The sequence below is a fragment of the Trachinotus anak genome, unplaced genomic scaffold, assembly GCF_046630095.1.
Source record: "Trachinotus anak isolate AG129_WGS33_773 ecotype Australia unplaced genomic scaffold, CSIRO_AGI_Tana_v1 ptg000025l, whole genome shotgun sequence".
Taxonomy (NCBI): Eukaryota; Metazoa; Chordata; class Actinopteri; order Carangiformes; family Carangidae; genus Trachinotus; species Trachinotus anak.
The window spans coordinates 11,633,826-11,654,392 of NW_027273876.1; the positions used below are offsets into that span (position 1 = coordinate 11,633,826).

The following is a 20,567-nucleotide window of genomic DNA, read 5'->3' on the forward strand; positions in this document are numbered from 1 at the left end:
TATAGATCCGTGTATGTATAAAAAAAAAAAAAAAAAAAAAAAAAAAAAAAAAAAAGGTGCGCTCGCGAGTGGGTCAAAGGCGCACGCGCACGCCCCCCCCCCCCCTCTCCGGTTCCCACTCAGCCGCGCGCGGATTGAGTCAAGTGAACCTACCGAGAGGTGGTGTTGACCGACCGCAGCAGGTTTTCAGTCAGAAACCTGGGGGGAAAAAATAATAAAATAAATAAAATCTCACCTCCTGAGGCGATTGACAGCGACGCCGAGAACCTTAATTTTTTTTTTTTCCCCACGAAAGGGTCAGCGGTGCCGGAGTTCAGGCGGAAGCGGCCGAGAGAAGAAAAGTAAATCCCGGAGGGAAAGCGCCCGAAGTGAGCTGGAGGGATCAGAGCTAAATGCTAACTTAGCCAGAGATTGCTAAATAATTATACGGAAACTCTTGTCATTTTGTTAGCCGCTTGCTTTGACAATACGCGTTGTGGTTACAAAGCAGGAGGGAAATCTGTTGAGTTATATGCTGCATTTAATTTAAATAGCGAGGTGTTTCGGCTTTACATTTTAGGCCACAGGCGACTGATTCACTTGGCGAGATTAGCTACAATAGCCGGTGTTATTGAGGTTACGCCGGCTCTGCGCTCCGTAGACAGGTGATACTGTTGGAGATAGTTCACCGCTAAAGGAACTTTACATCGGGAGGTGTTGGTGTTTATAAGTTAGCTTACACTTGGTACTGTCTAAGCCTTGTGCTTCGCAATGCTGAAACAACAGCAGCAACCCGGCTCAGGCGGGAGAAAAGCGTCTAACGGAACCTCGGGCCCCGCCGGTATGTCTTCCCCAGTCAGCGGCATCAACAGCGGCAACAGGACACCGGCCGGGAGGTAAGCAAGCGGGGGGGGGCTGCCAGGACAGTCCGGGGATCGTCCTGTGACTCAGAGGCCTACCGGTTAAAGCGCTCTGTGTCAGTGGGCGTGTCCTGTTAATGGAACGTCTTTCCAGTCCAATGAAATTATTCTAAGTTAGATTGACACTTAATATTAACCAATCAGAATACTCCAATTGAACCGACTGTGAATTAATGAGGTGGGTTCAAGTTTGGTAGCAAATCGGCACAAAAGCGATACAAAGTTTATCCGGCCTGTCAGTGCCAAAGAGAGGACGTTTACGATTGAAAAATGTTAAAATTACAACTACACATCTTTGTAGCCAAGAAAAGGCTGATATAAAAACCTTATCGTTAACACCAAAGATATTTTATGGCCAACACAAGGTCATATGTGGTCTAAATCCCCGAGATGAGTGTGTGTTTACTTAACTCTTGTCAGCTTCGGCTCTTTGTTTTGTAACTGTATGTGGCTAGCACTTATAGCATTTAGTATTCAGATGGGTCTTAATCCATTTATTGAGTTTGTTTCCAGTTTTTTTTTTTATGATGGTGAATTATATACTGTAGCTTTCTCTTTCCCCCTCTTTCTTGAGGACACAATGTGGCAGGTTGAAGCCTATCACTAAGATATGACAGGTTGACACTTTCTGTAAAGGAAAGAATCATATTAGGGGATACAAGAAGACCCATTATGTACTGCAGATAGAGATTTTCAGTGTAATATGAATGTTGATTTGGGAACTTGTTGGGCCTGTAAGCTTGTCAGTTTCTTTTTGGCTAGCCCTATTTGTATATGTCCAATGTGGAATGTGACACTGCCATGACAAGCTTTGAAAACAAGTTGTATCCCTTTCACCTTTAAGCTGACAAACATGTTTTCACTATGCTGTTTCACACAGGAATCGAACGTCTGCAAAGCCATCATTCCAGTCATCTCCTGTGAGTATCCTGATCCAGACCAGTTCATCACCTTTTAGATCACATATTTAAGGAGCAGTAACATGGATAATTGATGAAAATATGCATGTTTCCTAAGTGATCAAAATATGGATATTTTGACTCCAGTGTTTACAAACATCACAAGTAAAAAATACCTTTCACAGTAATAGACAATAATGTGTATATAAACTGTCAAATCAAATGTCTTTGAACAGTGATGATCATAAACAAACCTGTGACAACAGTCCATATGAATTTCCTAATGGAGATTAGACTTATGTTCAGGAGAGTGCATGAGAAGCGGGTCTCCTGTGTAAAAGGGGCTTTTTACTGTAGGGTTCCCATGCCCCCTTAATGGATTGGCTGATTTTATTAGTGGTTAACGCTATGTTGCAATGACGTTTATTCAATATCCAACCATGTTCTTTTCAAATTTAACAGTATGTGGCAATATCAATGTATTACAGGTGTGCAGTATTAATGTCTTTGTTAAAACTTTGTTATGATGGATGCATTTTTTTTTTTGCATCTGCAGGTTTTTGAGGGTGTGTACAACAATGCCAGAATGCTTCATTTCCTCACAGCTGTTGTGGTGAGTCATTTGGCTTTTTGTCAATGTCCTTCCCAGACTATGATGACCAGTCTAGAAAAATTGACAGCATGCATCAACCCCTACCCTAATAGTCAGAGATAAGATGTAATCTACCTGTTGCAAAGCTTCCTTTGCTGTCATAGTCTCTTGTCACAACAGTCGGCAGAAGGTTGCCAGTTAGAATTCTTTGGCTTTTTGGTAAATGAAAAATGGTAAATATTGCCAGCCAACTCTGATGTGTCATCATGAAATACATACAATATATAGGATACAGTATGTGTGCAACTTCAGATGTTTTACTAATTTAACAGGAATTTGGTTTTGACTCACTCTCCTGGTTAACAAGGTTTTACTAAGTCTTTATTTCTCTATTTCTCAGGGTTCTACCTGTGACATAAGAGTGAAGAATGGCAGTGTATTTGAAGGCATATTCAAGACTCTAAGTTCTCGGGTAAGAAGCTCATGTTGAGCAAACAGGCACGCACTTCCCTTTACCAATTTAAGGAAGCACTACAAGTAATCCTGTCAGTATAATGGTAAACTCCTCATGACAAAAATATGGCCTTCTCTTTAGTTGTTTAATTCCTGTTCGGCAAGTTCACACAGTCCTCAAATTTCCTCTGCCTTCTCAATGTTTGGTTCTTAGTGTGAGTTGGCTGTGGATGCTGTACACAAACGCAGTGAGGAGGAGGGATCAACATCAGCTCTGCCAAGGAGAGAGGACATCACTGACACTATGATCTTCAGCCCCTCTGACCTGGTGACAATGATCTGCAGAGATGTCGACCTCAACTATGCCACCAGAGGTACAAACACAAATACCCCAAATCCCAAGCACATTCTGGGGGTTTGGGTAAAAGTACAAGAAGGTAATAAACAGAGGCCTGTGGTGCATTTGGACAGAGACTTGTAGTTCCTTTTTAAAATAGAAAGGGCAGAGGGCTCGGTTTGAAAGTCAGCATTAACATAACCAGATTTTTTAAAGTGTTGTAAACAATTATAAAGTTTGACAGATATAAGTATCTAGGTTGATCATTAGTCGGTATAGACTGCCCTGACTGTTCCTCTTGATTTGTGGGGAGAAAATAAAACATTTATATTACATATTATTAACATTTTTAGAGCATTTCACCTTGTCCTGACTAATATTGTGTCTTTGACTTCTAGACACTTTCACAGACACAGCCATCACCTCCACTCGCGTCAATGGAGAACACAAGGAGAAGGTCTTGCAGAGATGGGAGGGAGGAGACAGCAATGGAGAGAGTTACGATCTGGAAAATGATGCAGTGAGTTGCTCTCTCTTACACACAAAACACCAATTTAATCTGATATAAATACCCCTTAGAGATGGTATAATAATTTAAACCCTGAATACAAACAGCCTATTATTTAGCTGATTATTCTTTCACACCAAAATCTTTTGAAACAAGTAGACTACTAGTCTGATATGTCTGTTTTTAAACTGTTCTACTAATAAGCGTTGTTTTAAAGCACTGATTATTTTACCAACCCTTCGCTCTCCCTCTTTTTCTCCTCAGTCCAATGGCTGGGATGCCAACGAGATGTTTCGTTACAATGAAGTAAAATACGGAGTCACATCAACATATGATTCCAGCCTCGCCATGTATACGTGAGTTGCATTCTTGAGTTATTGGTAAATAACTGTTACTAAAACAGGCCAAAAACTGCACAAAAAGAAAGAATGTAAAAAAAAAAGTGAAAAGTTGTTAAAGATTTATACCATTTTATTTAACATATTTTTGCTATGTTTGTTAATCTTTGGTAAGGAAAAATATAGGTTAGTGCCTGTTTTTGGGTAAACAAACTGGCAACCATAAGTTATCAGAGTTAAATATGAGCAGTTACAACCTTTACATTTAATATATATTGCAACAAGATAAAGATTTTGTATTTTATTGTAGAAATACTTCTGCTTGGTTGCTGGTGTAAGCTGAAATCAAAAGTGAAAATATCTTGGTAGTATTATGGTCCGTAAATGACGTTCTCCAGTTGTGTCATTGTTAACTGGGATTTTACAGGTTTTCATCATAACCAAATATTGCACCACTCCTTCTGATTTCACTACAGCTTTAACTAGAAAATGTGCTCAGTAGAGCGGAGACCTCAGCCAAGCCCAGTGTCAAACAACATACAATTCAACTTAATACAAATGATCTGGACGGGCCCCAAAATGTAATGGCTTTTTCCCTGGGTCATGTCCCATCCCTCCACCATGTTCAGTTCAGAATGGTTCAGTACTTTTTGTGTAATCTTGCTGACAATAAAACAAGCCACCAGACACGATTACATAACCACCTTGGCAGAGGTAACCAAAGGGGAGGGGCATTTACTTCAATCAGATGCTGTGTCACTTGGAGTGAAAACCAGCAATCTGCCTCTACTTCATTTTCATTAGAGTTCTTTTCTTAAAATTCAGTCTATTTTTCAGTTCAGTTTATCAGTTCACTCACTGTGGAGGAGGACAAGTACAATGGAAAAAAATGTTTGCGTGAATAACATTGTCACATTTGACATTTGAGAAGTTTTAGCCCTTGGTTTTGGTTTTATCAATCACTTTATATGTTTCTGTCCCTTCTTTACATTTTGTTTCTTTGTCCCACTCTCCTTTCTCGCTGCCCAGTGTGCCACTGGAAAGAGGCAACTCTGAGGTGTTTCGGCAGAGGGAGGCCCGCGCTGCTCGCCTGGCCAGTGAGATTGAGTCAAGCCCCCAGTATCGCCATCGTGTCAACCTGGAAAATGATGAGGGTAAAAGTGAGGAAGACAAATACAGCGCTGTCGTGCGGGATGGCAACGATCGGGAAAGGGGCCGTGAAAGTCCCCGTGACAGAGACCGCGAAAGGGGCCGAGACAGCCCTGGAGCCAGTAACAGGTGAGAGGGGATGCTCGTAGAGTGTTTGTTAGGCAGGGAGATAGTGGTGTTCATTTTGCTGTAGATATTAGTTGAGCTAGGGGTGGGCGATCTGACGACCTTATATCGTGGACGATCTTACATTGCCTTATGACCTGTCTACTGCAGTCTGAGGCAGTGGAGTTACAGTCTGCAGGCAAGGAAACATGAAGTGGAACGAGCCACAGCTGTGTCTTAACTTTCTAATTCAAAGACTTGCATATATCACCTCATAAATAAATAACAGCGCTGCCCAAACAAATAATTATGAATATGAAGTTCTCTATCAGAACAGCTACTAAATGGACTTAGAGCTGAGATTGTTCTGTCAACTGTTTCCAAGGTCAAGAATGAAAATCAACTAGTTGATCTATGCACAATTTCACTTTGGATGGTATAATATTTCCTGTATCACCTGTGTGTTGTTCCTGTGTGTGATGTATTTTCCTCCTCTTCCAGGGAGGGCAAGTACATTCCATTACCTCAGCGTCAGAGAGAGATGAACCGGGAGCGAGAGCGAGCTGAGAGGGGTCCTGGTGGGCCTCCGTCCCATAACCGTCTAAGCGGAGGTTACCGCTCCACCCCTCCATCCTCCTCTTCCCCCAGACCCTCATTGCCCTCTGCTGCGGGGCCACAACCTGGCGTCTCCTCCTCAGAGAGAAGCAGCCCTCTGTCAGGCCGAGGCGGGGCCTACGCTCCCCATCACCCACAGGGAAGCCCCAGCCCGGGCCCAGGTTCTGGTCCTGCAAGCCCGTACACACCTGCCTCTCCTGGTGGACCGGCATCTACACCAGCCTCTGCTTCCACTGCCCCTTCCCCAGCCAGCCCCCCTGCCCCACACGGACACACAGTCCCCCATTCCCACTCACTCCCACACTCACTGTCCGACGCAGGCAGGCCTGTTAATGGAGGTAAGTGCGGAAATTTGTGTCAGAAAGTGTTTTCACAGCATCTGTGCATGGTGGTGAAACTGTAAGGAGATTTTTTTTGTGTGTGTTTTCAGTCTCTGCCAGAACATCTCCTAAAGCCCAAAGACCTCCACAGTCGAGCAGGACAGCCCGCCCTCCAAACTCACACACTCAATCCACAGGTATAAGCAGCAGTCAAATCTGGTCAGCTGCTGTGATAAAATGTCCCATATTATTAATGGATTTTGCCCAAAACTTAAACTTTATCTTTGTCTCCATCATGTCCATTCAGCTACTCGCTCTCCTAAATCAGGCTCTTCCCAGGACACACCTTATTTAGACACATCTTCTGTCTCTCTGCCCGCCCAGAAGACGTCTGGCCCCGCCCCTCTCTTCCCTGTAGATGGTACTGTCTCACCTCTTGCCTTCTGTTCTTGTTTTAAAGTTAAGCGCTTAAAATCAAAGTCAAAACCATTTGTATCCTGAAATGACGCGAGCCTCAATGAGACAGTCACCTCAGTGAGTGACAAGTATTGAAGGTGGAATCTAATGAAGCGCTACAACTAATTAGCTTGCCGTTTGTCTTGTCATTACAGTGAATGAGATCCTTGGTGCAGCTGCAAAAGAACGATCAGCTGAGAGCCCGAGCAGCACAGAGGAGAGCAAGAGCAGTAAAGGTATGTGTGCGGGATTTCAAATCTGTACTCACTAAATACTGGAAATAAGTCAGAAAACTTCCACTTGTGCCTAGTTGCTTGTCCTGTGTGTTTTTGTGAGGATGCACTGAGTTTATAATTTCACATTTTCATTAACCTTTGCTTCCTGTCTCCTCACCAGCTCCATCAGTGCAGCAAAGGTCGCAGATTGAGGAGCTGCGGAAATTTGGCAAGGAATTCAGGGTAAGAGTTCAGTTGCCTTTCAGTGAAGTGTGAAATTAGAAAATCTGTGACCAATCAAGAGGCCATGTCCTGAGACATCACTGTTGCCGGACTGCCCCTCAAAAAAAATCTCTCACATCTGGTCCATTTGGTTGTGATCGACAATAATAATCACATGACATTGAATACTAGTTGGCCTACTCAATCTTTACTGGGTGCTGTAGAGAGGCTACTAAAGATTTACTCACTTTTTATGCAACACGCCTAAAACGTAGTTGTACACCAGGGTGTTGGGTTTCTATAATGCAGTTGATTGCAAAGTGGAACTGTTTGTTGTGGTACTGCAGTCACTTTGGTGGAAGAGGGAAAATCCAGACATGTCTGAGAAAAATACTTGTGTGACATATTTTCAGAAATTTTAGTTTTTGCAAATCTGTTAGAGCTCTTTTATTCAAGTTCTCTACTTTTGTAGGACATTTGCTTTGTCTTCATCTAAATTCTTTTGCCTGATCACAAGATTTAAAGTTAGAGTAAAATTATGTTACTTTCTAAATCAATAGCTGAAAAACTCACATCCAATAAGTGGAATATTTTTTGTTAAATAGAATTTAAAGGCAACTAGTCAATCATCAGATAATCACTTAATCATTCATAATTGTCATTTTACAAGAAAAAATTGTGAACTTCTGAAGTTCCAGCCTCTCCCTAGTGAGGATTTCAATTTGTCCTGTGTGATCGTTAATGGATTATTTTGGGGGTTTTGGACAAAACAAGCTACTGAGACATCAGCATTGGCTTTAGGAAATTGTAACAGACATTTTCATCATTTTATAACATCTACAAATCAAAAGGTTAATGAGAAAATGATCAACAGATGAGTTGATAATGAAAGTAATTAATAGTATTTCCTTAATTTCTGTTTTTGCAATCCCCTTCATCCTGTTGGACTAATCTCTCGTTACCTTTATACTCATCTGCTTCTCTCTGTCTTCCAGCTCCAGCCGAGTGGAGGCAGCTCCAGCTCCCCCAGCTCTCCAGCAGCAGCGACCCCTCCTGCTGTCAGTGAGGTCGCACAGCCCAGTGCAGCCAAACCCTCACCATCAGACGCTCACCCTGCTTCAGACCCCAAACCTCAGCCTCCAGCTCCCAGCCCCTCTCAGCCTTCACCAGCTCCTGCTGAGGACCCCACCAAGGACACCACAGCTACACCTGGCGCCGCAACAGCTGCCACCACAGTACCCGTTTCAGACAGGCAGTCGCCAGCCGCCCCGCAGCCAGCCAGGACCCCAGGAAGTGAGGAGGTCAGGTCTGAGACGACGGAGCGGCCGGAGGGTGTGGCAGAGTGAGTTTCAAGAGGGATTTCCCATTGTAAACTTTTTGATTTTGCTTACTTGTGTCATTGTGATTGTCATTTGTAAACACATTCTTTTCCTTTTTTTTTTTGTATCTTGTAGCCAAGTAAAGAAATCAACCTTGAACCCCAACGCTAAAGAGTTCAACCCCAATAAAACTCAGATGCCTATGGTAAGCAATTTGTCCCTGTTAAATCCTTGAAATGTGAAAACATCGTTCACTTGGCTAAAGCTAGAGTAGTACATAGAGAGTACTTAGATGCTGTGGTATGAAGAGCAGAAAATGTAGTGAAGTGGAGTTACCTGTGCACAAGCCTAAAAATAAGTTACCAAAAATGAAAAGGTCACTGTTCTTAAGCCTTCATTCATAAACCTGGGTTCCTCTGAAGGATAGCTCTTTACATTTTACAACCAAATAATCACAATAAGTGTAAGAGATACTGAACACAAGTTGCAGAGGCACAGGCATGGTAGAAATATCTGTCTGAAACAATTCGGTTTCAACAGTTGTTGCAGTAATAATGGAGAGAATCAGAATCAGGAGACTTGGAGCTTTCATACATTGTATCACTTGTCAAGGTTGTGTGAAGATTGAGACCAAAACATACCTAAAGAAGCTGTGGGTGCGACATTAAGGTTGATTTATTCCCATAACATGAAATCTACAACCAAAAGGGATGAAAAATGCTGTTGTTTGTTCCAAATGCTTGTTGCAGCATATATTTTTAAGACCTGTTGGAGCTGTGTTAATATTTAATTTACTGTAACACTGAAAAATAACCCTCTGTGCTTAGCTTAGTGACATGCAGATGTATTTACCTTTGGCTGTGTAATTGTACAGGCGAAGCCCAACACTGCGCCCACTCCACCTCGGCCAACTCCTCCAAGCCCAGTGGTCCTTCAGCACCCTGGTGGACAGGGACCTCTCTACACTACCCCCTACCTCTCTTACGTCTCACAGATTCACTCTGTGCAGGTATACGAGCATAAAAACTTTTACATGGGCAGTTGCGTCTCATATCAAAGACATTCTTGGCTTTGTATAAAATGTTTCAAAGGAACAGCCATGACAACCATCACTGTTGTACCAGACACGTTGGAATTTAATTATCGGATCTCAGAGGCAAATTTATATGTACTAACCAAAGCCATTGTAAGAGAGAGTCATGGAAAATCTGACTCTCCATAGAATACTAAACTAATCAGTAAATATTAACATTTGAGAAGCTTTACTACTTTTTATTTGGCGTTTTGCTTTAAAAGTTACTGAAATGATTATTAATTCCTTTAGAAATAAATTAATTTCCCCCAATAGGGCAACAGTTTTTTCCTCATGTTGACCTGTTGATCATTTCTGTTTTTCAGCCACCACCAATGTACCAATACACCATGTCTACAGTCAACCAGGGAAAATACCCCAGGACCAAAGGTGAATGCAGTCTTTTGTTCTCCAGCGCTGTATGTCTGAGGTTTTAGTTTGTTGTTTCCATTTGTAATTGCTCTTTAAACAGATGCACCGTCAGCTCTCTGGATTTCAAAGGCTCCAAACACACCTGACAAAACATAGTGCTGAGACTGGAGCCTTTCACTGAATCCTTAAATTATTCTTTTATTAACGTTCCAGCACCTAGAGTTGCTGTGTATTATAAAGGTGTCGTACTACATGGACTATCAAGTTGCTGGAACTTGTGGCACCACACTGCAGTGATATCTTGTTTATTTAATATTTTGAAAAACAACCTCTTGCTGTAAGGCTGACAGTATGTTCATGTTTTTGGTGTCTTCATTATTCTTTGCCTTCACCAGGTTCAGTAGTGGCTCAACGATCTGACCATGGTACTTCAGCACCTCCCATGCTGCAAGCTGCAGCCTCAGCAGCTGGAGCCCCACTGGTAGCGTCCCCCTACCCTCAGTCCTACCTTCAGTACAGCCCACAGCAGTACGGCCAGCAGCAGGTCATCCCGACCATGACACCCTACCCTGGACAGGTAGGACGTCTAATGTCAAACCCTTTTTATAATTCAGTTTTTAAATGGTCTGCAGAGAGTTTCCATTAGCATTAAAAGATGCATTACATATATTAAATGTATTTATATTTAATATGTAGCTCAGGAGTTAGAGTAGGTCGTCCTTGGATCAGAAGGTTGGTGGTTTTATCCCCAGCTCCTCCAGTCCACGTGTCAAAGTGTCCTTGGGCAAGACACTGAACCCCAAATTGCCCCTGATGGCTGTTCCATCAGTGTACGAGTGTGTGCATGTGTGTGTGAATGTGGCATGTATTATGATGTGGTTGATATGACTAGAAAATCATTTATTCTCTCTTCTCTCCCTCTCCAGCCAATGTACTCCATGCTGCAGGGTGGAGCCAGGATGATCAGTCAAGGCGGGGGTCCCCACCCACAAGCCCTAGGACCTCCAGGAGGCCCCCAGTTCCCTGCACAGGGAGATGGACCTCAGGGTCCACAGCAGGGCATCTATGGTGAGGGTTACTGAACGTACGGTGATGAATGAGAAACAAAGTAGTTTGGTCATTTGTCTCCCACTTTTGAGTTTTCGTTGACTGGTTCAACATTCTTACCCCGGCACTGATGGTCTCTTTCCTCTGTAGCTCCACAGTCCTTCTCCCACCACTCGGGTGCAGTTCATCAGCCTCAACCTTCCAGCACCCCAACAGGCAACCAGCCTCCTCCCCAGCACGCTGCACCTAGCCCTGGACAGGTGAGATACCCCCACGAGACTGGCTGGATACATCTAGACAAATTTGTTGGCTCCGATTTCAGGGACAGAACCTGGGGGGAATAAAGTCTGGTGTGTGTTCTTGTTGATAACCCCACGCACAGATAAATGGAAGTTATAGGGACATTTTTAACATTAATCTGGTACAGTTTGTCAGTTGTCTATCAGAGGAAGTTAGGTGCTTGTGCTCTGAATTCTTGTATCGTTGAGCTTAGCTCAGTTTGCCATCGGTGATTATAACTGGTAGTACACAGTTTTATGATACCTCTGTGGGGATAAACATATAAATGTAGACGTTATAAGGTCTAGGGGAGTATAAAACCACAGCTACTTTTGGAGAGGAGGCACAGGTTCAGTCTAACCTTCAGATTCTCAGGACCTTTTTGGCTGCATCCCCTGAAGGATCCAGTTTCAAGGACACAGCAATTGTGATTTATTTATGATCTCCTAACTTTTTTTTTTTTTTTTTTGACATTGTGATCTCTCCCTGCAGAATGCCCAGTCAGGCCCACAGCCACAGTCCTTGTACCACTCAGGTCCCCTGTCAGCACCCACCCCACCGAACATGCCGCCAGGCCACACGTCTCCACAGGGCTCTTACCCCATTCAGGGCTACAGCATCCACAGCCACCAGGGCATCCCACCTACATACCCCCTGGGACAGATCACGCCGGTATGGATCCACATCGCTGCTTATGTTTCTGCTGTATCCGTCCTGTTCCTTCTTGTACATCACTGTGAATGAGTGCATTTGTCAAATAAAAGCATAAATGTTTTTAATCTTGTTTTAAACTTGTCAATCTCTCGACCCCCCCCCAGCACGTACAAGGAGCCATGTCAGCTCCCCACCACTCGGGGAGCCACGGTCAGCCCCAGTTAGTGATGTTGCAGCCGCCCCCTCAGCAGGGGCCTGGTTCAGTGCCCCAGCACCCCCAGCATGGACCTCAGCAAGGAGCACATCAGCACTTCTACATAGGACATCCACAAGGTATGAGACAGGATGCCAAAAATAACCTCCCCACCCAACTGATCAAATAAAGGTGATTTTGGCTTTGTTTGAAGGGTAAGATTTACAATTTCAGCTTTTGTGTTTACCTACCACAGCAATGCAGGTACAAACACACCCTGCTTCCTTCCATCCGCCTGGAAACTAAACCCCTCCAGACCTCCTCACCCACCCACCCTCCCTCCCAAACTGCCCCATGGAATGAACCCCAACATCCCCACTTCCTGCTGGATGTGAGGCCCAGACTGAACGCGATTTGAAAGATACAGACAGGATCGCAGAGAGGAGCGAAGAGGACAAAAAGTCTCACAGCACCTTATTCTTCTGCTGTAATGTTCTTCATCAGTACAAACCTCGGTGTCAGCTCCAGGCGAGGTGGACCTTTTTTTAAATGCTAACGATGAAGGTGGCAGACTACAGCAGCAGCGTGCGACCCCCTGCTGCCATCCCGCTCTTCTTTCCAACTTCTTCCCTTTTCAGACGTGGAGGACCTTGCTGGGCGGACCAGTCAGAGAGGAAAAAAACACGGATGAAAAACGGCAGCGGACACTTCCAGCAATGTGTTTTTAGCCTTGTGGGGTTTTGTAAGTACCATGATACAAAACACAGACTGTCGCGGGATTCTCATGAATACAGCATGAAAGGAGGGATTTGTAGAGGAGAGGGGATTTTTAGCGAATCACTTTTTTTTTCTTTTCTTTTTTAAACTTGATCCAGTAGTTAAAACCACCCCTTTGCCCTTCTTCTCTCCTGTAGGAAAATATAATTAATAAAAAAATGGACAAGATGGACAAAAAAAATATTAAAAAAACAATGACCAAAAAATAAAGTTTTCAACTCAACTACAAAGCTTTGTTTGTTTAATTTATTGTATGATTAATTGTGCTTGTTTGGACGATAGCAGTTACAGTTTTGCTCTTCATTGCATGAAGTAACAGTTAACAACTATAATGAGGCACAGAAATATATTTTACAATCAAGAATAACAAGAGCACTTTTAATTTGAAGTCCGCTAAGCATTTGCTATTATGTCAGGCTGACAAAACGAAGTAATTACCTCCTAGGGGAGTTATTGTATTCTCTTCACATTCTCATTAGCTTGGATTCGTTCCACTCAGTGATACAACTCTGCTTGTTAATTTAAAACAGTCACTAGGGGGACCCCTCTGTACGCACTGACCTCAGAGCCAACATCATGAAGCACACAGTCCTTGCTGTGGCAGATAAGATATGACTTTAGGTTAGTGGGACACTCTGCTTTCCCTTCAGGCAAGTATGACGCCACACTCTGTGGCTCGGTGACAGCGCTCAAGATCGTCAATGTGTCAGAGTGTGTGGCCTACTTCCCCCCCACCCAGTGCAACATGTTGGGACACACTCTTTCAGCACGGCCGGCTGTGACGGCCTCAGTGTGACAGGGCATAGAGCTGCTCCGCGCTGCGCTCCAGTCGGTCCCGGTACTCAAGGTTTGAGAAGTTACCTTCAGGGACCCCCTGTGTGCCATAGAGCACACCCCAGCAGCAGCAGGCAATCACCGCTGTGCTGTCACTGTCACCTGATCAGGAAGAGAAGGAGATGGACAGAGAAAACAGCATGAGAGTAAGCATAAATTCATGTTTCCATTTTTAATTGAAATTGATTTTTAGTAGGTCTTTGTCTATGACAATATTCTTACATTATAATGTGGAAGGGATCACTTGTAGCGACGAACCCACTGAGAATCATTAGCTTTATTGAGTAGTTCAGCAGTTCAGTTCATTTTAAAGTCCTGATTTAAAAAGTCAGTGAATATGTCAGTTTTGTCTTCACACATGATTAAACTGTCTGAGAATGGCCAAAAAACAAAAGTAACTGCAGGTTTAAATAAAAAAAATGTTGCACCAAATCTGCTCACATATATTTTGTAACTGTAATTAGTTTAAAACACCTTAATTGGATTCCAGATGTTTTTCAACTGGAAGGTACTCTGACCAACACACTGACAATTAATAAGCAGATCGCTGAAGATATTCTAACAGTATCCACATTTATCATGATATGTACTTAGGTTGTTGTTTACTATGCATTATTGCATAACACTGGGTCAGATCAGTCAAGTCAAATAGGAAATCTAATAGTTATTTAATACAACTTAAAAAAAGACATCTTTTACAGCATTTAATGATACATATATAGGCTCATTTCCCAGCCTTTAACTGATAACAGGATGTGGGCCTGTCAACACAATTGTTTTATGACTTAAAACCACTGCCTGTTATAATTGTTGCATTAATCTTTAGTTTGTCCAAATTCACTTTTTATCATAATAACTGGGCAAAACAACATTGACTGCATCTGTTAAGGTGGTATACATTTACAAGAATCATATGTAGATTTTTTTAAATGGCAGTGTTTATCGTAAAAGACTGCCCACTCAGTAAGCACTGTATGAAAAAAGTTTCTTTTCCACTTCATTTGAGCGGGCTCTACAAAGCTGCCTTTGTCCTCGAGACAATGACAGATGAGAACCAATTAGAGTGCAGACCATCAGTCCATATGGCTCTTCTGTGCAAAAGTGCCCTGACTGTAGATGAGATAGACGCTGGGAAAAATATCTGTTTAAAACAAGAGGACAGGAATGGTTGCCAGGTTGGGAGTAGAAGTGCTGTGACTATGAGGCTAAACCAGAAGGCTGGGTTTACGCAAAAGACCAGGTTTAATACAGAAACAGGCTATGTTAGGAATAAGGCTGGTATAACCTAAAGACACACTTCACTAGAGATACAACTGGGTTTAGATTAGAGATATTTTAGGTAAAGGTTTGGTGGGATTACAGTTAGGACAAGTATCCCAAACAGATATTTTCTTGACTGAATCTCTGACCTCCATGGAAGCCTGCTCTGTTCATCAGCTCCTCCCAGTCAGAGCCTGCCCCCAGCAGGGCATCCAGGGCGATCATCGGAGCATCGTGGCCGCTGCGTCCCGCCCAGCCCGACAGGCTGAAGCTCTTGTAGGCTTCATCTCTCTCAGCTGGGCCATAGGAGGGGGGCCAAATCACAGGGCCCACCCCATTGGAGATGCCCCTCAAATCCAGGTACCTGTGGACAGAGGTAAGAGATTTTCATCACATCCACACTATTCTACTGTTTAACATATCTATATAAATCATTTTTACTGTGCATACGAAGTGGAAACAGCTGTTTTCCACCAGTGGTACTTACCTGTAGAGTGGGTTTTTTTTTTTTCTAGGCTTTGAAATCTGCTCCTGGACAGCACAGATTTCATGATGTTGGCAGAAAAGCACAAAAGCACTTCTGAAATTTAAAACAGTGCCTCCTGCATAATGCCCTGACCCAGCATCCTGTTCTAACCGCACATACTGTTCATTTGTCCTAATGCCATTAGAATTAAGTTTCTATATTTTCATATACTTATCATATTTAATATTTTCTTATTGTCAGCTAATCTGTGAAAAGACAGAAACCATTCCTACGGAAAATGCAAATATTAATAAAGCAAATACATTGTTTCATTTTTTTTTAAAGTCACAATAATTTCATGAAACATCTGGGTACTGTAGATTTAAACAAAAGTAAATCAAACATAAAGTAAATAATGCATTTTTGGCAACTATTTTCAGTTGGGGAGTACTACACATCTGGTGTGCCACTGAGTATTTACAATCCAAAGTGCTCGTGTTCATCATCATAAAGGAACGTGTTCCCCAGTGCAACAGCAGGGCTCACTGATGTGTTTTTAACAATGGAGCTCTTCTACAACAGCAAGGAATAAGCTACATCACGCCCGGGTCAGCAGGATCATTGTTGGTTTTGTTTGCAATAAGAAAAATGTGGAATATCACCAGACTTATTAGGACTAAGGAAGAATCAGTTTGTGTATTTGTATTATTGTTATTAGTGGCAATGGCTCAGAAGAAAAACGAGGTCACACTGCTGCACTCAAAACGACCAGTGACATTTTAGTACAAATCTCATGCCATCCTCTATTAACCTTGAGACTGAAATAGGCTAACAGAAGTTGCTGATGTTGGAAACCTGGATCCGAATACAACGTGACAGCTACATACCACTGCCACTTGTCACAGAAGTAGCCCCAGTCTCTCTCTGTCTCCTCCACAGCGAAGCCTCGACCCTGAACAAAGTTCTTCGCTATTGGACAGGCCTCGTTGATCAGGCCTAGACCCCAAGTCGTGATTGGCCTGCGCTGGACGGCGTACGCGGTGAAAAGGGCCGATGCTACGGCTCCCAGGAAACCGGTGGGGTGGGGATGGGTCATCCTCCCTGTCTCCACGGCAACCGCCACCAGTGACAACAGCTGGTCAGGCTTTGGATACCTAGAAGGGACATGGTATTACAGTCCCTATTAGCTTTTATTATGAAGGATACAGAGCTGAGAAATGTGTTTAAGCAGCCTGTATCAGCACTTCATTTGGATACAAATTATATTCACAGTAATTACTTCTTTTCATGTTTTAATTGAGTTCACATTATGCCCTTGATGGTTCTGCCTGATGTTTGAACCCTGCAACTCTGTCGTGTTATTTGTTATTTTCTGCTTAGGGATCAAAGAATGTACACTTACCCCACTGCTGCATTTATTATAACTGACTCTGGATAAGATTAGCAGCCGCACGGCTCAACTGTAAATTTCAGTGTGAAATAATTCCATGTGTCACTGGGCGCACAAACAATAACAATACCCAGAGGAAAGGAAAACACAAGAATAAGATCTCTTCTTTGTCGAGTCCATTTCTCCTAGACACAATTCAGCTCAATTTAAGATCAATATAAGATTTTGACTCATTTTTTTATATTTCTTTATCTCACCTCTTAAGATCTTAAAATAGTCTTTTTCTTTACTTGTCTGAAATAATCAGCTCTTAAGACAACAGTAAGATCTTAAAGAAAACTTGACTGGCTTTTAAATGAGCCCGCACAACACCTGAAATTGTGGTTGTGATCAAATGAAGGCCGGTAAGCACAGCTTAAGATATCCTGCTTTTCTCGCGTTTCTCCTGTTATTCTCAAATTGGACAGGATCGATTTCTCAGATCTTGATCTCTTCTCCTGAGGCGGGGTTTAGGAGAAACACGTCAGAATTCAGTGATCTCCAAATAAGAGCTTATTTATTTCTGCGAGTCAAAGAAAAGGTATCAAAACCTTCCTCAGGGTACTGCTATGTCACTTAAAAGAGAACCAGCCTGCCTTCTTCTCTTTTCTACAATTATTACACAGGTCAATCCCATCAAATTAATTCGTGCTGAATTTCTATCTACAACCAACAGTGATGAGTTGAGGGATAAAACTATCAGAAATGGGACAGACATTTTCCCATACATTTTACTCACTAAATAATTAATCAAAAAAATAATTAAATTAAATTAATTGATGATGAAAAAAAATCATTAAAATGAGGTAAGGAAATATGTTCACGCTTGTCTCTGAAATATGGCCAGTAGGTCAGGAGGTCAGAGTTATTTTGAACTGTGACCTTAACTTTGAAGGTCATGTCAGTAACATAAGAAGGGCAACTCTTTATCACCTGAGAAAAAAAGTCTTAAAAGTTAAAAGAAGATTTGAATGCCAGGCTGATTTTGAGAAACCTACTGTAATGATCTCTGTGCAGCCTGAAGATTTGAGCTGTGTCCACATTAAAAGCAAACTGGAAATGTTTCCGTTTAGTTACTGTATGTGTGTGTGTGTGTGTGTGTGTGTGTGTGTCTTGTGGCATGAGTCCGGGTTCCTCACTTTCTTTGGGTGGGTGGGTGTTTATACATTGATTCCAATTTAAAGTACATTGAGTCTACTTGTATGGAAAATGGCTTTGCCTCATTAGATTACAGCAAACATCAGGTGTGTCACAAATAAAACCCAAAACCCCGAGGAGGCAAATGAAAAAAATGAATCAAATGAAAACAGAGAGTGTCAATGTTTGTCAGTGAGGTCAAAATCAATTTGTAACTTATTTCCTTTTCTCTACTATTCAACTTCAGTTATCGCACACACAAAAGAAATATTTCAGAAAGAGGCTTTAGTTTGACTCAGTTAGTTATTAAGACGCCTCGTACCTGCTCAGGAAGGCAAAACTGCAAGGTCACTGATAATTAAAAAATAATAACGCTGGAGAGCACAGGCCAAAGACAGAACAAAACTGGAATACACAAGGACTACACTGAGTTATTATGTTTGTCTTCTCAGGACAAGCGTCTTACATCAGGCCAATGCACATGGACCTCATGGCAGCTCCACAGCCCGTCCCCTCAGGGTTATAGGACACTCTGTAGCCCCCTTCCTCCCCAGGCTTCAACTGGGACACTCCTACAAGGGAAAATAGAGTAAGTCAGATCTCTATCATTGTGTGTGATATGATTGAGAAATGAGGGCTTTCTCTCACCCAGAATACTTGAAGGGCCTGGTTTCCTCCCATCCATGTCTTTCATCCCCTCCACATATCGAGCAGCCACCTCGTGCAGGAGCTCCTCCCCTCTCTTCCCTGGCAGGGTTAGACAATGCAGACTTAAGTTGTTCAAACTGCACACCCTGTCCATATTAACATTTTTAAAGATCTAACATCTGTTAACAATGCCGGCTGTGTGCTTTATCACAGTAAAGGTCAAGTTGAATTTCTGCCATTTTCCTTTCGGTTGTGCAGAGCCGTAATAGAGCAGCAAATCAAGGCAAGACTGCAAATTAGATTTAACCTTTAGTCGGGGCTCTTGAGGAGGAGGGAAGGTGTGGTGTATGTCCTGATGAGGCCTCATCAGAACGACGCCGACTATCAGATCAATTCAATCAACTTCTCGTTTGAAACAAAATGGGAAAGGGAGAGACAGGAACTGGGGAGAGCAAATGGGCTCAGTGCGCTTTTGACCTCACCCGTCGCCAGTCCCTCAGCCGTTGCCAGATGCAGAACTGTGTCGTCACTCACTGGCCAGTCAGGGAGCTCGACCTTGATGTTCTTCAGACCGCCGAGCTCCTTCAGCTCCTGCGAGGACAGACATTTTGGGTGAAATACACCTCAAGCAGCAGCTCAATTATGATTCAGAACAGAACTAGATTATGTACAAAGGACGTCATTAATAAAAACTATGATTCCAAAATGAATCCTTATAAATTCCCACATGTAAATAAAATAACGGGCTCATTAAAAAACTCCATCTATAACCCCTAGGATCTGGAGACCTTTGGCAAATTTTGCTGTAGTACGTCTTGTTTTTTTCATGCTGGTCCTGCACTGACCTGGTGAATAGCTGGTCCGGACTCATTGTACTCCCACAGCTGGTTTCTGTATCCAAGAGCATCGCCAACACCACTCAGCAACATGCCCGCTTTATAGTGCTCCAGTGTGGCAGATCTGTTGGGCACAGACACAAAACCAGACTTTATAGACCATAAGCACACTAAGGAACTCCTCAGTTCTTTTATTTTCACAGTAAATGGAAAGGAATCTGTACTGAAGAGACACTTTCATAAATGATTTTCCAATTCATGTAATCTTTCACTGAAATCTTTTGAATGCAATTACACTGTCCTTGGGTTCTCCAAAAGGCTGGTTTAGTACTGCCTCTTTATGCGGGGTATGGCACTGAAGCAGCAGGATATAAGTATTTTTGAAAAGGCCTCTGGAAACTGGAAATGCATCGACATGCTCATAGGAAAATGTTCAGACGGGTTCAAAAGAATTCATGTATTCAAAATGAAGACTTTTTTGAGATTTTTGGCAAATAGTTTAAAAATACCATAAAGTAAAATCCTCCTAATGCTTGACAAAATACTGCATGTATGTTAGTAGCATCAGAAGGTTATAGAACAATATGGATCTGTAAATCCTTATGTTAATACAAGGGATATCCCAGATTAATGTCTTTGGCACTTTTTTTTTTTTTTTTTTTTTTTTTGCAGCTTTGTAAAGTCATCTCACATGGTCTGATCTGTCATATGTATCCATAAATCCAAACATCGATCGAGCACAAAAACGAGTTCACCTTAACAAAAGAAGTTGCTTTGGGAGTAATTTTAGTCAAATGTTGCACATGCTGCAGGAAAACCCTTTCTCCGTGCTCCGGCAGCCTCACCGCTCCATTGCTGCGCGTCGTCCCCCGGAATCGGGCTTCACGAAGCGGCCACACACACGAGCTGACACCGGGGCTGCGAAGTGAGGTGGTGCACACCGAGTGCCTCCCCGGGGGCTGCGTGTTTGGTGGAAGGATTAGCTCAGTCCCAGGAAGAAAGGCCTGCAAACAGCAGCGTTCATTCACTAAAGCCACCGCGCCCCTTGCCTTGTAAACCCGAGCCACTGGAGCTGGAGCCGTGCGGGCTATAAAAAGACGCAGCAGCAAACCGAGTTTAGCTTTCCACCTGGCAAG

At 42.8% G+C, this 20,567-nt stretch overlaps 2 protein-coding genes across 3 annotated transcripts; one reads left to right on the forward strand and one right to left on the reverse strand.

The window, feature by feature from the left end:
- The first annotated feature begins 107 nt into the window (after positions 1 to 107).
- Positions 108 to 13,051, forward strand: LOC139608344 (ataxin-2-like protein). The gene is made up of 23 exons (XM_071461991.1): positions 108 to 875; positions 1,780 to 1,819; positions 2,355 to 2,411; positions 2,791 to 2,862; positions 3,058 to 3,217; positions 3,579 to 3,700; positions 3,953 to 4,044; positions 5,056 to 5,304; positions 5,782 to 6,233; positions 6,326 to 6,412; positions 6,523 to 6,636; positions 6,827 to 6,907; positions 7,068 to 7,129; positions 8,104 to 8,450; positions 8,563 to 8,632; positions 9,302 to 9,436; positions 9,826 to 9,889; positions 10,267 to 10,448; positions 10,798 to 10,939; positions 11,069 to 11,178; positions 11,690 to 11,869; positions 12,016 to 12,184; positions 12,301 to 13,051. Exons 1-23 carry the CDS (start codon positions 751 to 753, stop codon positions 12,348 to 12,350), a joined length of 3,162 nt encoding a protein of 1,053 aa, XP_071318092.1. The 5' UTR covers positions 108 to 750; the 3' UTR covers positions 12,351 to 13,051.
- On the reverse strand, positions 13,046 to 20,509 carry adprh (ADP-ribosylarginine hydrolase). Of its 2 annotated transcripts, none has more exons than XM_071462022.1 (8): positions 20,187 to 20,509; positions 19,441 to 19,555; positions 19,078 to 19,186; positions 18,596 to 18,694; positions 18,414 to 18,519; positions 16,269 to 16,535; positions 15,065 to 15,279; positions 13,046 to 13,757 (listed from the first exon to the last, which is right to left on the reverse strand). In XM_071462022.1, exons 2-8 carry the CDS (start codon positions 19,522 to 19,524, stop codon positions 13,609 to 13,611), a joined length of 1,029 nt encoding a protein of 342 aa, XP_071318123.1. In that variant the 5' UTR covers positions 19,525 to 19,555; positions 20,187 to 20,509; the 3' UTR covers positions 13,046 to 13,608. The 2 variants fall into 2 exon arrangements, with proteins under 2 accessions (XP_071318123.1, XP_071318122.1); XM_071462021.1 differs by having other exon boundaries at positions 20,277 to 20,506.
- Between the last annotated feature and the right edge of the window lie 58 nt (positions 20,510 to 20,567).

Excerpts from the sequence above, each read along its gene's own strand:
- LOC139608344 (XM_071461991.1), top strand. The coding sequence starts at position 751 with ATGCTGAAACAACAGCAGCAACCCGGCTCAGGCGGGAGAAAAGCGTCT. Across the intron at positions 5,305-5,781 it reads AGCCCTGGAGCCAGTAACAG|GGAGGGCAAGTACATTCCAT; the intron begins GTGAGAGGGGAT and ends CTCCTCTTCCAG. Across the intron at positions 6,234-6,325 it reads AGGCAGGCCTGTTAATGGAG|TCTCTGCCAGAACATCTCCT; the intron begins GTAAGTGCGGAA and ends GTGTGTTTTCAG.
- adprh (XM_071462021.1), bottom strand. Across the intron at positions 18,695-19,077 it reads GGCTGAGGGACTGGCGACGG|GGAAGAGAGGGGAGGAGCTC; the intron begins GTGAGGTCAAAA and ends TAACCCTGCCAG. Across the intron at positions 13,758-15,064 it reads CAGAGCAGGCTTCCATGGAG|GTGACAGTGACAGCACAGCG; the intron begins GTCAGAGATTCA and ends CTTCCTGATCAG.